The 16,136-nt window shown below is 36.6% G+C and overlaps 2 protein-coding genes across 2 annotated transcripts; both read right to left on the bottom strand.

The window, feature by feature from the left end:
- Positions 1–435: 435 nt before the first annotated feature.
- Positions 436–3,829, bottom strand: LOC133695853 (uncharacterized). Its single transcript, XM_062117817.1, has 5 exons — positions 3,677–3,829; positions 2,995–3,162; positions 1,420–2,464; positions 797–948; positions 436–661 (listed from the first exon to the last, which is right to left on the bottom strand). The coding sequence occupies exons 2-5, from the start codon at positions 3,126–3,128 to the stop codon at positions 553–555; spliced, it is 1,440 nt and encodes a 479-aa protein (XP_061973801.1). The 5' UTR covers positions 3,129–3,162; positions 3,677–3,829; the 3' UTR covers positions 436–552.
- Positions 3,830–5,784: 1,955 nt separating this feature from the next.
- LOC133697166 (uncharacterized) lies at positions 5,785–14,986 on the bottom strand. Its single transcript, XM_062119568.1, has 14 exons — positions 14,282–14,986; positions 13,117–13,203; positions 12,719–12,822; positions 12,511–12,561; positions 11,626–11,797; positions 11,210–11,524; positions 9,869–10,072; positions 9,227–9,739; positions 8,907–9,116; positions 8,201–8,389; positions 7,654–7,823; positions 7,066–7,218; positions 6,857–6,938; positions 5,785–6,763 (listed from the first exon to the last, which is right to left on the bottom strand). The coding sequence occupies exons 1-14, from the start codon at positions 14,801–14,803 to the stop codon at positions 6,374–6,376; spliced, it is 3,162 nt and encodes a 1,053-aa protein (XP_061975552.1). The 5' UTR covers positions 14,804–14,986; the 3' UTR covers positions 5,785–6,373.
- Positions 14,987–16,136: the final 1,150 nt, after the last annotated feature.

The following is a 16,136-nucleotide window of genomic DNA, read 5'->3' as shown; positions in this document are numbered from 1 at the left end:
AGTTTTATTAGACACATGATGGCCCTCTATCTTGGAGCTTAGTTGATACATGGATAGCTGGCTAGCATGATTCTTTTATATTTTCCTCGTTAGTTGATAATTCAGTTGAAGTTCTTTGTATTATTATTGCATAGCTCAAAGTAGAAGACCATAGAAGGCATTTGGAAAAAAACAGGGTGAATCAAGGGCAAAAAATTATAATTCAACTGCATGATCTAAAAGCCAAGTAGTTTGCATCCTAACAAATAGTTTGATTTGGATCTCTGTGGGATTTCCCATTATTTTTATCAACGAAATTTTCAACCACCACAGTTCCCATAAAAGCTCAGTGGGAGTTCCCATAAAAGGGATGCTAACTAGAGGAACAAGCTTTTAAGATCATCATGGTTTAGCAAGGAGGGTGAAAGGAGAAGGTTATAAATGTATGCAAACAAGTAATAACCACCACTCTCTCTTGATATAGACGGCGAAACTTGATGCCTTACAATGGCAGGTAAAGTATAAATCCACTCTGCAAAAGCTTTAGACAATATTACTACACTACAAAAGGATTTATTCTGACCAAAATTTCACTAAGGCAGCTAGGAATGATTTAAAAATGGCCAAAAGCGGGTTGGTTTCTGGTTCTGGTCGATTCTTAGATGCCCCTCCCCACGATTCCCTGCTCATGGAAACAAGGAAAAGGACTAATCAGTTTACCAACATCTAGAAATACTCTTGTTCAAGAATACAAGAATTAGAGAGAAAGGAAAATCAAAGCAATGAGTTTAGAGAGATGGTCGCTACTTGCACTTACAGATTAATTCTGTTTAATGTTGGACTGCTTTGTTTCTGCGAGTCCTGACTATGTTGAAAGGAAGCTTCATCTTTCATCTCAACCTCCTTGGCTATTGACTGACTACCAACAGTTGAAGATTTTGCTTGGATGCCATTTTGAGCGTCAATAACCTGAAGAAAAAAAAAACCCAGCAGTATGCTTAAATTCTCTCCCAAGTTTTCAAATGGAAAAATGATTTTGCTTATAGTTGCTACACTGTCTGTTTACCACGCACTTATCCAAGTACAGATTTGTTCTAGACCCCAACAAGTGATATCATCATGCATATTAAGCGAATTGACTTTTACATGAAAATAAATATATCGCTGCTTCTTGTGTTGAACCAAAAACTTTGAATAAAATTAATGCACCAGAACACAAGAAATAATAGAAAGTAGTTAAAGAATTCTAAATTGCAAATGCCTTTTTAGCAGCCAACCACGCCATGCAAGTTGCAAGAATCTTGAGAAAAAAAACCAAGGAAAAGTAAAGAAATATATATAAAATCAAAGATGGGAGACTAAAGAATTTATGATTTTTGCAGCGCGCACCTCCAAAAGAAAGTTCCCACATAATTATACATAGTATTTAAGAAAACTCACCTTAGTTTCAGCAATTGCCTTCTCATCATGTGATGACTTCACCTTCACATCTATGTCTGCCTCAGCATCCTGCACAATGCCTTCGTCAGTGACAGATGCGTTTGAGCTTCCCATTGCCAAAACTACAAGGTTTTCCACTGCTTTCTCACATGCCAAATCAGAGCTTCGTTCCAACAATGGAACTGCTGGCTTTTCCACTTCTTTGTCATCTACCAAACTGCTACCATGCAAGGAAACTTCATTGTCATCTACCAAACTGCTATTATGCAAGGAACTCATTCCGTCTGGCAAAGAAATGCCATTTTCTGGGTCCTGTTCCGGCTCCAAGAGCACCTTTTCAACATCTTTCTCTTCTAAAATCCCGTTTACCTCCCTTACATTACTGGAATTTCCATTCAAGTTTCCAGCTGATTTATTTTCTGGGTCCTGTTCCGGCTCCAAGAGCACCTTTTCAACATCTTTCTCTTCTAAAATCTCGTTTACCTCCCTTACATTACTGGAATTTCCATTCAAGTTTCCAGCTGATTTGGTAGCAGGTGGCAACGGGAATGTCTCTACCATTAAATCAGCCATTTGAGTTACTTTAGCCCTAGATGCTGCCACTCCTTCCATTCTCTTCTCTGTTTCCAGAGGTTCAGTAACTTGAACCTCAGCAGCTTTTGGTTTATCAGCTTCTTCATTCTTTACAATTACATGACTCCCGTTAATGATTTTCCCATTATTGAATCCCTGCTGTTCAGGTTCAGCATGTTGCTCAGAAATTAAATCCAGCGCTTCACCTGAGCTCTCATGCTGATCATGTTCAGGACTTCCAATTGGAGATATGGACAGAGAAGTTTGAGGTTCTGTTGAAATTGTACCCAACGGGTACTGCTCCACAAACAGATCATTGTACTGCTCCTCCAGCGGCAACTTGCCAGGACCAAGAACTCTATTTTCTTGGATTATCTCCCGAACAATCTCCCGAACAGTGTAAAAGGACCCACCAACTTCCTTGTGTGTGAGATTAAGAGATGGAAAATTCCCATTGTTTAAACTCTGGTACCTGAAAGCAAGTCTACCAAATGAATGGATGCCAAAGTCTACTTCTTCAAAAACGTTGCATCGAGAAATAAAAAGAAGATCATTATTAAAGGGTTGATATAACCGACACGATTTTTCTATTTTAGACTAGGTCATCATAGTGTCATCACGAGGCGAATGGCTATCATTCGGTATGGAATATTTAATGTAAACCATACAATATAAGCCTATCACCTACTAAAAGTCAACTTACAGGTCAACTTTCAGGAGCAACAAGCTCATAGCTTATCTGCCATGTCGTAGAGTCAGCCTCTGAGCTGATTTATTAAGTGTTTATGTGTGTATGCATGAGCATGTGGGTGTGTGAGCTTCTCGAGCAAGCACTCATAGCTTTCGGTATTAGTGAAAGACATCCAAGAGAAGCAAATTCCGTAGCATTAATCGCAAACAGACAGGAAAAAATGATGAATCCAATAATTTTATCAATCATCTTCAGACCATATGAATTATTACAGCAGGAATTAATTCATTGAAGGCGAATTATCATATTACTTCTTTATAAAGGACTCGACCATTCCCTTCCTCTCCTCCTTTGAGCGCCGAATCCGTGACTTCTTCCCTCCAGAATCAATGGACTTAGCTAAGGCAAATGTTTGGCCAACCCAGCCACCCTTGATGGCATGCATGATGAAAAAACCCACCTCCCTTTAGCATATAAATCTACATGTTACACAGCCAAATCATCAAAGACAAAGAATTTCACGGTAAAGACATATATTCAAATAATCAGACAGCCATGACCCCATCCAGTCATAAGCAAAGTTTGAGGTCGGTATCATGTGGGAACATCAAACTAGGAACCATCAGTTCCTTTCTCAACTAGCATATTTAACATTTCAATACCCAAATACTCAAAATTCAACAAATTTGCACTCTATTGTTTGCCCAATTTCCTCAATTTTGTCAGAAAACAAACAGCACAAAGCCAATTCCCCAACATTTAACATAAATCTAATAAACCCCATTTAAAAGGAAAAACACAGAGCAATCATGTATAACTCAAAACGCACCCACAAAGAAAAATCAAAACGAGTATTACTTGGTTGCATTTTGAGCTAAAGCTAGTACATTTTCATAGAAAGTGAGACTAGAAGTGATTAACAGAATTGAAGTATAGAGGCGAAATATGGAGTGTTTAAGAGGGAGAGGGAGAGGGAGAGGAGAGTGAGATTACCTGATATTCGGAGAGACAGACAGAGACAACAGGGATTAGGTTTTGGGTTTTGGAGTCATTTAAACCCTAAGAAAAATAAAAAGACCACAAGAGTGTCAAGAGACTGGAAAATACCATTAACAAGTCCAACCATTGGTCCCAGGTGAGAGCGGGAGGGTTATGTAATTATTTCATGTTTTTAGGGTCATAGATGAAATAATTTACTGAACTGGGTCGGGTCTGCGTTAGTAAAATTAAAAAAAAAATGGTAAATCTACTAAAGACCCAGGAGAGTTCATGGGAGGAGTGGGGGGGGGGCTCTATATGGCCTGTTTGGCCCAATCGGTGTCGTCCGAGTTTGCTGAGAATTTTCAAGAAAAATATGGAGGTTCCGAGTGGCAAAAAAAGGTTTTGTTTGGCATCAATTATGAAAAAATGATTTTGATTTTGACTTATTATTTTAAAAATAACTCGTGATAAAATAAGTTAAATTAAAAATAAGTTTTACAATTAAAATGCATCAATAAAATCAATAAATTACATGTTGTTTTAAACATTTAATTGAAAAATATTTTCATGAGAATATATTTATTTCCCTGCAAATAAAAATACAATTTAAATATAATATTTTTTATTTAAAATATTTAAAATTTATTTATATCTCATAAGTTTTATCTTTTATTTTGAGAAGAAGAGACTAAAATATATAGGTTTTTAAAACAAATGATCCGGGTGTGCTGGTGCTAGGGATTCTCCGGCCACGTTTCTTCAATGTATTGTAGAATGACAAGAAACACAGCAATTGGCTTGCCATCATGAACAAGGACTGCGATCTTTTTTATAAATTGGATTGTATTTCAATAGCAACTCACTCTTGTTAAGAAGATCTTCTTCTATGGACACCTTTTAGTTTCAGAGCCCAGATAACTCTGTAACTAAAAGGGCTGGACCAGAGACCATGTAGCTTCACTTCTGCCATTGTTGTAATGAGTTGAAGAACTCAAGATTGCAAGGTATAAGTCGTTTTATGGTGATTTTTGGGTCTGGAAATTTGGATACCAGGAGCAATTTTTTTATTGTTCTTCTTTTTTCCAAGTATTGACTTGACGAAGCAAACAACTTTGGATTTTTATTTTTTAAAATAAAATCTGGATATAGATGCAGGATATACGCTTCTATAATCTATAATGACTCTTGCTTGGGCAATAAGGTTTGAGGGGAAGGGGAAGCCCCAAATGGCCGTCATTAGAGCATTTTTGATGATTCAGGTGTGCAGTTATAGCTATTGAATTTGAATAAAGTAACAATAGAATGACTTTAATGGCTGTATTTCTTGTAACAAAACTAGTATTGGAGGGTGATTTTATATGGTTAAATTCCAAAACTATTTGTATAATATGAAACTAGCTGTCTGACCATCTAGATCTCACATCAATATTTTCTTCACTCTTGTTTGGTTTCCTGATATCCAAACAACGAAGTTAATTTGAATCAAGAAAGCAGTCCAGCAACTGCAAATCTTTCTTCCCAACCTGCAATTGGAGATCCAAGTACATGGGGGTGCCGGGTGCGCCAGCACCCCTACTGGGTCACAGTGTTATACCTGAATCCAATTAATTAGAGTGTTGGGAGCGCCAATACCCTCATCAAATTGAATCCGAGCATTATACATAGACCTCATGGACGAATCACTTATTTATTTATTTACTCGACTTGGACATGTGTTCCTAACTTTTCTGAGTCCAACTGGGAATTTTTTATTATCTCAGATCTTTCAATATTTTATATTAATTTAGTATATATTATTTTAAGTAGAATACAATTTAAAATATAATATGGTAAAATTATATTTCAATTTCTTCTTTCTACAAAAAAACAAAACAATCCTTCAAATAAAAAATATCTTATTTAAAACTCATGGGAATATATTTATTACTTTCGTGCATATAGAAGGATTTTTTTTTTTAAGAAAAAAGACAATTTAAATCAATTTGTAAAAATATTCCAAACGGGAGCTTAAAAGTCGACTGAAAATATAGGATAAGAGGACTAGAGGATAAACTATCCAATCAATATACGGGGCATTCTTCATTTTGTTATTCAACCAAGCTGCTAATAAACGTTTCGCATGGCAAGTTGAACCCGGAGTGTAACTTTTTATTCCTCCAAGAATTGACGCAGTTTAGTCTCTAGCAATGCCTAGCACAGGTTAAGTATCAGTACAATCAAAGATTTGGTCATTTGCAGTTCCCAGGAAGCACCGAAAATGAAGGTTGGAATAGGGAGTAAAACAAGCCAAGTGCATCTTTTCAACAAAATTGCCTCTACATTGACAAATGAATATACAATGATGAAAGAATATGTGGTTGAGTCCCTCGACTATGTAATTTGAATGGTTGAGATGAACTTCAAATGATGCGTGGTACTGCTCGAATGCCTGAATATAGTTGAGCGGTCGGAGTTTTGTGCAAAAATGCCCCAAACTGTGAGCTGCAATCCAAGGGAAGCTAGTTTTCTTCTCCCCTTTACTCCGCAAGCGTGTATTTCGTAAAAATGAAAAGATGAACAAAATCTGTGTTGAAGCTGTTAGGAAAAAAAAAAACCCTTCTCATCTCATCCGCAAGATCCCTGTCCCTGTCCGTCTCTGAAGTTGAGAAAAAGTACATTCAGCAGCCGGATTACGACTTGGGAGTTGAGCATATTCAGACTCCAAGCTTCTTATCCCCCAAGTGGTTTCTGTCTGTATCCAGCCTTCAACCTTTCAACTAGTTTCTCTCTTGTTTTCCTCTTCTTGTCCATTTTTATTCTGTATCTTTCTTCCCTCTCCCTTTCATAAATCCCTTGCCAATGCACTTCTCCTGTTAGTGGCCATAGCCACCTCTCCCTTGGATGATCTCCATCATCCGCTGCCTCTGCAAGATCTTCGTCCATACTCTTCAATACTGTAAGGTTAAAATACTTTTTCCACGTAATTTCCTTTCTTTGCTTAATCGGGTGCTGCTCTTCTACAGAACCAGTGTGTGGATCAATGTAAACCATCCTTCGTGCACTATGATAAGCCCAAATATTAACAAGGACTTCCATTATCCGACAATAACAATGCTTTTCCTGTGTATCGTTAAATAGGCATATTCATGAATGAGATAGTACTATAATCTCTCTGAAACATAAAGCAGGCAGCATAGTATTTTTGTATCTTACCTCGAGCTCAGTGGAACTCAACAAACACTTGTTCACTTGGCTAGAGTTGGATTGCAGAGCATCAAGAGAATCAACAAACATTCTGCAATTCCATTACAAAACATCAACTATTGTTGGAGTTGTAACTACAGTTAGTGCCTCTGACACAACATTTCATCAATGTAACGGTTAACTGGCTTGGGTGAAAAATAGCATCCTTTGTAAATTACCGTGAAAACATAACGAACTCCAGAAAGGAAGGGGTTGGCATGACCCAGCTATGCAGGGCGGACCAGTGACCTCCATCTTCTGGCATTGGAGGAAGAGCTTCAAGATGTGATGGCAAGTCATACATCTGGCGGAAGGCGTCTTCAAAAGCAGTTCTGCATGCGTTCAATAGCCGGTAGTTAAAATCTGGCTTTTAAAAAAAAAAGATCACATCTGGGTAAATAATAATCTACAAAGCAAGTGCAATTACAATAGGGCATGTGCACCTAGCCTTTTGCCTATCTTTTTGGCCCATATAGCTAAAAACTGAAGATGTCATGCCTGCCTTTTCCACAAATGATTTCAGCAATAGTTTATAAGCAAATGTACCGGTGGCACTCAAAACCAGTTTTCCCATGATTTTGGTTAAAAAATGAAAGACTTTGGTAACGTAAAGACAGAAGAATGAAAATAAAAAATAACAGAATATGTAAGGTATGTGTGGTGAGGGACCCACAGATACCACAGAATGGATGGACAATCTCTGACATTGATTAAAACATAGTGCAACATGACCTGAGAATTTGCACCCACTATTTGAAGCAAGATACCTGCAGCGTCCTCCGTTTAAGACGTCGCACATGGACCAGAAAGTGAGTTCCTCATTGCTTCCAGTAACTCCACCATCCATGCCCAAGCGAGCCCAGAAGTACATTACATCTTTATTTTCTTCTTGTGTCCTTTCTTCTAGAACTTTTTCAGCTTTAAATGATAATGAAACCTGAAACATGAAAAAGGGCCAGGCAATAATTGAAATCCTGAAAAAACATTTTTTTAAAACAGAGAAGACCAGTTTCTCCAGAACAAGCTGACTGGTGTGTGTGTGTGTGTGTATCAAATCCTACATCAATTTTTCCAAGAAGCTGACTGCAACTTGGAAAATTAATGACCTTAAATTTGACTTAAATAATCCCGCAATTTTGAAAATTAAGACTATTTTCGCCAGAATGAGCTGACTGGTGTGTGTGATTATCAAACTCTACATAAATTTTACAAAGAAGCTGACTGCAACTTTGAAAATTAATGACCTTATGTTTGACTTGTATAATCCAGCAATTTCAAAAATTTAAACTATAATCCCACTGGCATAAAAGATACCTTCCTACCAGCAGCATGCCATGATTGAAACCCAATCCAAGGTCTCTTGTGAATGGCATCCACCCTAATTGCAATAGAAAACATTCCTCCTATTTCGCATAATATATTCTGATAGTAGCTTTCGTTCAGGAGGGGAAGCCGGGCAACTGCATCCACGTCATCTGATCTTGATCTCCGCGCTTTTGTAGACTAGCAAATATAAATGTAGCATGATTAAGAAAAACAAAACTACTTAAAGCATGACTGGTCATACAGGAGAAAGTCTCAAAATTATTCCCTAGCCAGTTATAAGGTTTCTTTACATTGGAATAAAGCACTTGGACAATTACAGCACCTCTGAACAAAGCAACATACAACTTAAATCTCTATAAAGAACCAATATTTGAAAGTTATAAAACCAAAAACAATAAAAAATTATGGTTTAATTGCACAGGCAACGTGCAATTCTGTTACTGTATCTAATCATTTGTCATGTCAGGAAGCAAGAAACAAGCCCAGTTGCAAAAAACTCATATACTCTACCAATTATATCCAGAAAATAGTGTATACATGCAAGTTTAATAAAAAGAATGAACAAGAAAAGGAAGCAAATGTCCCAAAAAGCAACCAAAACAAATAAGAAATGTGTGCAAGTACTAAAAGGAAGAAGTGATAATTTTCTGAAAACAAAAAATATAAGTTTGAAATATGGTTGCAAGAAATTTACAAGACTTAAGCCACGGTATAAAGATCCATGGTGCAAAAGTGGCCAGGCCCCAGCTCCATCATATATCTCATAAATGCATACTGGCTGGCCTGTCCTTTCTAGCTCTCCTTCATCCCTTTCATTGCTTTCAAACTTGAACTTTTCAGATTTTCGAGCACTGCGATATATATCATCCCACAGACCACGAGTTTTATCCATTCTTTCTTCAAGCTACACAGGAAATAATTCCCCATTTCAGCTGTCTTTTGTCAAGAAAATTGCAGAGACATGAAGACAAAAAAATAATTAAGACAACTGGAGTAATGAGAGGAATAACATACCTCCTCTTTTACCACCCTCTCATGTTCTTCAAAGCTCTCTATTTCCATCAAAACATCCCAATCTGATTCTGTTGGAGTATCTGGTACTATAATTTCCGTTCCATTCTCAGAGATGATTGTTGAATTAACAAGATTGCTCCATTCTTTCTCAAGGGAATAAACAATACTGGTTTCTCTGGAAAAAAAAAGGCTCTCATACATGCCTGACAAATCATCAGTTTCCTGTTCTAGTTCCTTGCTAAACAAGTTCCATTCCCATTCCCTCTGTTCAAGCTTAGACACAGGTCCAGGCAACAAGGTATCTGATGGAAAACTAAGCATATTCTCCAAAAGCCTTGCATAACCTGTTATACATTCTGATGCAAGCATGTTCTTAGCAAGCAGTCTTCCAGAGAAAGCAACTGTTTCAGCAAATTTAGAAAGTTTCCCGTTTGATATCAAAAGAGATAAAGCCCTCGTCAATGCTTCAGGGTTATATTTTGAGAAAAATATCCCATGGGCTTCATCACTAACCTGTTATTTTAAGAAATCTATTTGTCAATCTCTTCAAATGAAAAAAAAAAAAAACAAAAACAGAGATAGGTGTCTCCCCATAATCTACCAAAGAAGGAATCAAGCCCACAGACACTTGAATATACTCACATATTTTTTCATGGTTGGAATATCAGGTGCGATGACTGGGATTCCAAAGGTCATGGCTCGGATGAGCACTGGAGGAAAACCCTGTTCATCTTGGGAAGAACCATAAAGAACAATATCTGCCACTAATAACACACTGTTGGCATCACCATTCAGGTCATAATGCCGCACAGAGCTAGGATGAAGTCCCACACGAGAAACAATTTCCTACACAAAAAGGGAAAAAAAAAACCTTGGTTAACCAAAGCATAAAATTGAACAGGGCATGATATTAATTTGAAAAACAAAGAATCACCCATCTCTCTCTGTGGTGTCTTCCCAAAAGAAACAGCAGCCTCTCCGTTGAGAAGATACAATAAAACAATAACTATTTACTGGTATGTTCCAATTATTAGGCAGAAAGGACATATACTTACATAAATTCTATTTTGAAGTAGTAACCACACAAAATAGATGGAACCACAGAAGAGAAGTGCCAAACAAGAAACTCAATTGAGTTGCATGGAGTATTCAACTAAATACATTGACAATACTTTGATAGCATTGTGCAAAATAAGACACAAATGTAAAGCTTGATGAAATATCAAGGTTAATTCAAGTTTATATTTCCCTGTGACATGGAATGTTTGGTGTATTCAATTATGGACTAGATAGAGCGTCAAATTTTTCTCCTGGTAATCGACCATGATCGAGCCATCAATCTTAGTTGACGATGATCGATCAACCGACAACTAGAATTGACCAATCATGATTGACCATCAACCAGAATTGATCCTCATCGATCAACTATTATTGTCCAGTTGAAACTGGTTGAACTTTATTTCCTGTTACTAGTTATATTCAAATTTCCTAGTTAAGTTACAGAGTTTTAATTTGAATTTTTCTAGTTAGTAGTCAGTTTTATTTGGTTTAGATTTTTCCTGTTTAGAGTTTCCTGCTTAGAAAGAGTCAGTTTAAGGTCCTATATAAACAATTTCATGCATTCTTTTACAAGCAGAGAATAAAATTAATACTATTGACTCCAGGAATTTCTTCAGAACTTAGAGGTTAGAATTTTCTCTACAGTCTTGGACTGTAACCTTGAGGCTTGAAAACCCTTAATTCTATTTTTCTGCTAAGCATGGCATCACCCTAGGCATTCATCTAGTTAACCCCATTCTTATGGGGTCAAGTAATCAAATGGACAATAGGAGACTAGCTTAGTCAAATGTGTGCCAATATACAAGTTTTCACAGCATCACTTAAAAAATAAAAGCGCATAACCAAGTACCACAGATACAAGGAGCTTAATAACATGATAACACAACAAAAATAATAAGCTATAACAAATGAGAAGTTGACTACCTGGAAAGCATCATCATCGGTGGAATTACCACATAAGAAAACAAATTTAAACGATCCTTCAGCATCTTTGCTCCTTGCATATTCGGCTAGTACAGGTCCTAGAGTATGCAGTGCCACGGTGTATTCCCATGATAGCTCATCATAGAAGAAAGAACTCCCGACAACTAGAACCACCAAATCATCTTTGCTGAATCCATGGTCCACCCTTAGCTGATGCTTTGCATGTGTTTTACTGTAGCTTTCAGCATCCCACACATCTACTGGTGATCCAGGAATCACAAAGAAGTTTCCAGTGTCAAGCACACTATATAACATCTGATACAGAAAAGAAAGTAGATTGAAAAACAGCATTAGATTTTCTATACAAGACTGGCTAGAAATAAGATGTAATTAAGTACAGAAGTGGCATTTTTTACTGGCAAAGCGAAGTCTGGAAATACAACAACATTAGCCCTGTTAAAGGTACTTCTCCAATGAGACACCAAATGCTGCAAGTTCATATCCTGATACAATGGAAGACGATTTGCAAGGGTATCTTCTTGGATTATCCATACAAGTGGTATTGACTGAAATGGCTCCTGTGAGAGGCTGCATAAGTATACAAGTCACCAATCATAGCATCCCAAACAAAGGCAAACAGCTACCTAGGTCTACATAATTGCAAATACAGACAGTTCTAAGCAAACCCTTTAGGTAATTCCGCTACAAATTCAAATTATTTTATTTTCTTCCATACAACTAGCACTTCTATTATCCGCAGAATCACCTCTGCTCATAATTACCATTAAAGGTTTGCCCAAAACAGTTCTTATTGTAATTCTTATGAATAACTTAAAAAATGATCAAGAGAACTCCTAATGCACCCTTAAATCCCTCTTCATGACTAAAATTCTGTATCTGCTCACAGGACATATATTGCAGCATCCAAGACCCAAAAACAAAGCAAAATCTAGACTAAAACCTCAAATCTAAATTGCTGCAAGTTGTGGATGAGTGCAAGATCCCATGTTTCTGGAATTTCATTAGGATAATAATGCAAGCAATCTTGTTGGTCACTTCAAATTCATTTGCTCCCGTATCAGTATACTGTGTCCAACATCGTGTGTGAAGCAAAAACATTTAAATATACAAAAGGCATGTATTGTTTGCAAAATGTCCCACAAAGTGGATGTGTGTTTTTAATTCTGCATGCATGCATACTGAGCATAATCCACCCAGGTAATGAGGGAACATCAAATCATTAGAACAAAATTCTAAATTTTAGGGATTTATATAAGGTTTAAGGAAGCAAACACGCGCACCTCGAAACTACCTCTTTGGCTTCAAGAGAATCGACCATAACACCTTCAAAACTGTAAAAAAAAGTACATGTATATTAACAATACCAAGTAAATTACTGAAAAAATAAATACAAACAGAAAGTTCTTGGCTTAATCACTTTCCAAAACAAAAACCATAAATAGAAAACAAAGTTCAGTAAAACCACAAAATTAAGAGAAAGAAACATACATGGACCAATCAATAAGGTCATATTGCTTTGGTCTTAAAACTGATATCCGGCCTCCTATATCCTCCCACATTGTTCTTGTTTCACCATTCCCCAAAGCATATATCTGTCGAATAGGTATTGTTAGGAGCATAGACAATTCTACATAGTTGAAGGCCAAAGTAAAACATGTAGCCTTTACATCAATGTTTACGCCAGGCTGATTTTGAAAGGGGAGATGAATAAATTTGTATTGATGCTTCCTTAACAAACCAAACATCTTCAGCCTGTTAAAGAGGTGATGTGACATTTATATGTAGTCGCATAGTGTAACAAAGCATTTGCTATTAGCAGAAAGAAAATGTCAAGATCTACATAGAAATATCACAGAAATCATACAAGAACAGCCTGAACAATTCACCTTAAGTGCATAACCAAGTTTCCGCAGATTCTTCATCACACTAAGCAACATCAATGACTGTGGATCTTTCTTCATGTTTCCTAAGATCTGGATATCATCAGACAAGAACCATTAAAATAAAACATGCTCACAAAAGTTCAGTGCTGAAAGACATGTAGATGAAGTCTTTGAAAAAAAACAGAACTCTTGCTAGAAGTATGTGTCAGAAAAATGTATTTCTTGGTCTACGTGTCTAATAAAAAGATAAAGAAGAAAACTAAGGCAAAACCATGCACCCAAGCATATGACCTAAGTTCCTCTTGCTTTATAAATTCCTAAAAAATATAAACTACTTCCACACCTTCGTCTGCAATTCTAATAATAAATTTGTAATTGCTTCTTAAAAAAGGTTTCTAAATACTAAGCACTCAACTCAAATAAACACCAGTCCCATACTAGATGGGCTGGGAACTCGAATTGACTTCCTCCATTAAATCCCATCGAGCTACGCTTTCTTTAAATTATCACTTCTCATGTCATTTCTGGTTAACCTTTCTTCCCCCTCCTCCATACTTCAATTTAATCATATTCGTCATTGATGGTGTCCCATGCATTGCCATTGGATGCAGCCAACTATCTCAGACAACCATCCCTTAAATTGTCTTTAAAGGGCACAATCTCCACCCACAATAGAGAACCCAAACTCAACCTAAAACCACACCTCCATACTAAAATTCACAGTCATTACTCCAACTTCATTGCAGCCATAGCAACACAAATTCCCAAAAGCATCCAGCACTCCAGACGTACACTCCCTCTCCCTCACATATAAGCAAGGTCCATGATCAATTATTATCCTGGGTCCAACTTGCATTGCATGCCAACAAAAGGAATACACTTCAGGCTCACCAAACAATTTCCCAATTCCCATTATGACCATTCAAACTAACACCAAGCCCTTTAACAATCTTCACAAAGATCAATTCTATTTCAATAAAGAAAGAAAGAAAATTAAATTGCAAGAAAATCACTAGCCAGTATATTAGTGGGACCCATCAGTGGATCTTGCATTAGGAATCATATTATCTAATGGCTCGAAGTTTTTTTTGTAACCTATAGCTTTTCTCATTTAGAGCACAAAATAAATTTGAAAAGAAAAACTGAAATTAGATAGTCGGAAACTTACAATTGCGAGTCTGGGAGGGCGGAGGCCAACTCTATTAGCCAGCACTCTAGCATGATCAAGCCCATGACCTTCCAAAAGCAACCGTGATCTTAAACCGGGCACGAATTTCAATGTAGTGCCTGACTTCAAACCTTCTCTAATCGATCTCCGATGATCGATCCACCCTTTACTAAACACAACCATACCGGTAATCGAACTCTGCAGCAAAATAGACGCCAAAACGAAAGCGAAAACAGCGAGAAACATCACAAAGTAGAACAAATAAATGCCGCGAAATGGAATACACGAGAACCACCCGCCCTTGCGGTTGTTGCTTTTGTTTGTGTAGTGATGCCATCGGCGCAACCGATCCGGAGGTGATTTACTTGATTTATGTGGACTATTAGTGCTAGGGTTAGGGTTTCGTTTGAAAAGAAAACGGTCGCTGATCGAGTGGAAATTTTGATCGGAAACACCTTCGGAACCGGTATTGGTGGCGGGGGAGTCTGGGAGTTCGGACGGGTTGTGGTGGTTTCGGTTCATGAGGGTTGAATTTTCTCTTTCCCTTCTATTTTCTAGGGAAAGTGATAGAAATTTTTCTATCAGTGAGGAAAACCTGTGAAGAATTGCATTTTCTCTGTGAGGGAGTGGTTTTGTTTTTTTAAGAACTCGTTTTTTTCTTCAGGAAGTTCTGCAGGCAGCGTTCACGAGAATGTGATGATTGAGGAGTTAAGGATATGACGTATTAATACATAAATACATTTTTCTTTCTTTCTTCAATTGTTTTTGGCATTTCTATTTCTTTTTCTTTTTCTTAACAAAAAGATATACAATAATTGTTCTTGTAGGGAAAGGGGGGCGTATAATTTAGGAAAAGAATTTATAATGCTAGGGTTATGAATATTATATATTCAAAAAATAGACATGGAAAAAACAATAAAAGAAAGAATTTTAACAAACGTAGGACGAGATTCTTTGTGTTTATCTTTCTTCTATATTATAAATATTACTAACTATAACCTGAGCTTCATAAAAAAGTTTCTTTTAGGTAATTGCCACCTCAGCAAGAATAATGGATTAATTTATCCATGAATGAATGGAAATTAAGTTCATAATATACTAATCAGTAAGAGTAACCTTTGCTCCTTCAAAAATTTTGAATTTGATTTTTGAAATTAGTTTTGAGATTTTCTCATGAATATATCATCTCTAATGTTTTTAATATATTTATAAATTTATCAATAAAATATTGATCTAGCGATTAAAGCATTGCTATATTCCTACAAGAATGAGAATACAATTTCGATTCTTAGAAAATATATTTATTGGGAGAAACAACCACGAACCCGAACAATATTAGTCTATCTTTTAAAAGTATACAAAGATATTTCTATATAAATAAAAATACAAGTTTAATTTTTAAAAAATATATTTATCATGAGAAACAACTTCAAACTAGTCTTGAAAGAGTGCAAGGATATCCCAGAAAAAAAAAATATATTTACAAATTTCAACATTTTCCTTATAGGATGGAGAGTGTTTGTCTTTCCATTTTAGATTTGACTTGTACTTTTCAAATAGACGTAAGTTTTGGTTTATATATATATATATAAATGAGATTGTGGATTTATGTGGGAGAGGAAGATAAAGATTTCAATCTAGTTGGAAAGTGTACATCGTTGCAAAAGGTCTCAATCAAATGAAAGGATATTTTCAAGATAAGACCAGCAATCAGCGGGGGCTTTAAAATCATAGATACACTGCTAGTTGTGTGGGCACCCTATCATGTGATCCTAACTCAACTTAAATGCGTCTTTTCCTTGACAACACAGGCAGCTTCAATTCCCCAGTGGCTCACATGCACCCCCACGCACAT

The sequence above is a fragment of the Populus nigra genome, chromosome 6 (assembly GCF_951802175.1).
Source record: "Populus nigra chromosome 6, ddPopNigr1.1, whole genome shotgun sequence".
In the NCBI taxonomy this organism is placed as follows: Eukaryota; Viridiplantae; Streptophyta; class Magnoliopsida; order Malpighiales; family Salicaceae; genus Populus; species Populus nigra.
Note: the sequence above shows the minus strand (reverse complement) of the source record. Positions and strands in the feature narration are given on the sequence as shown.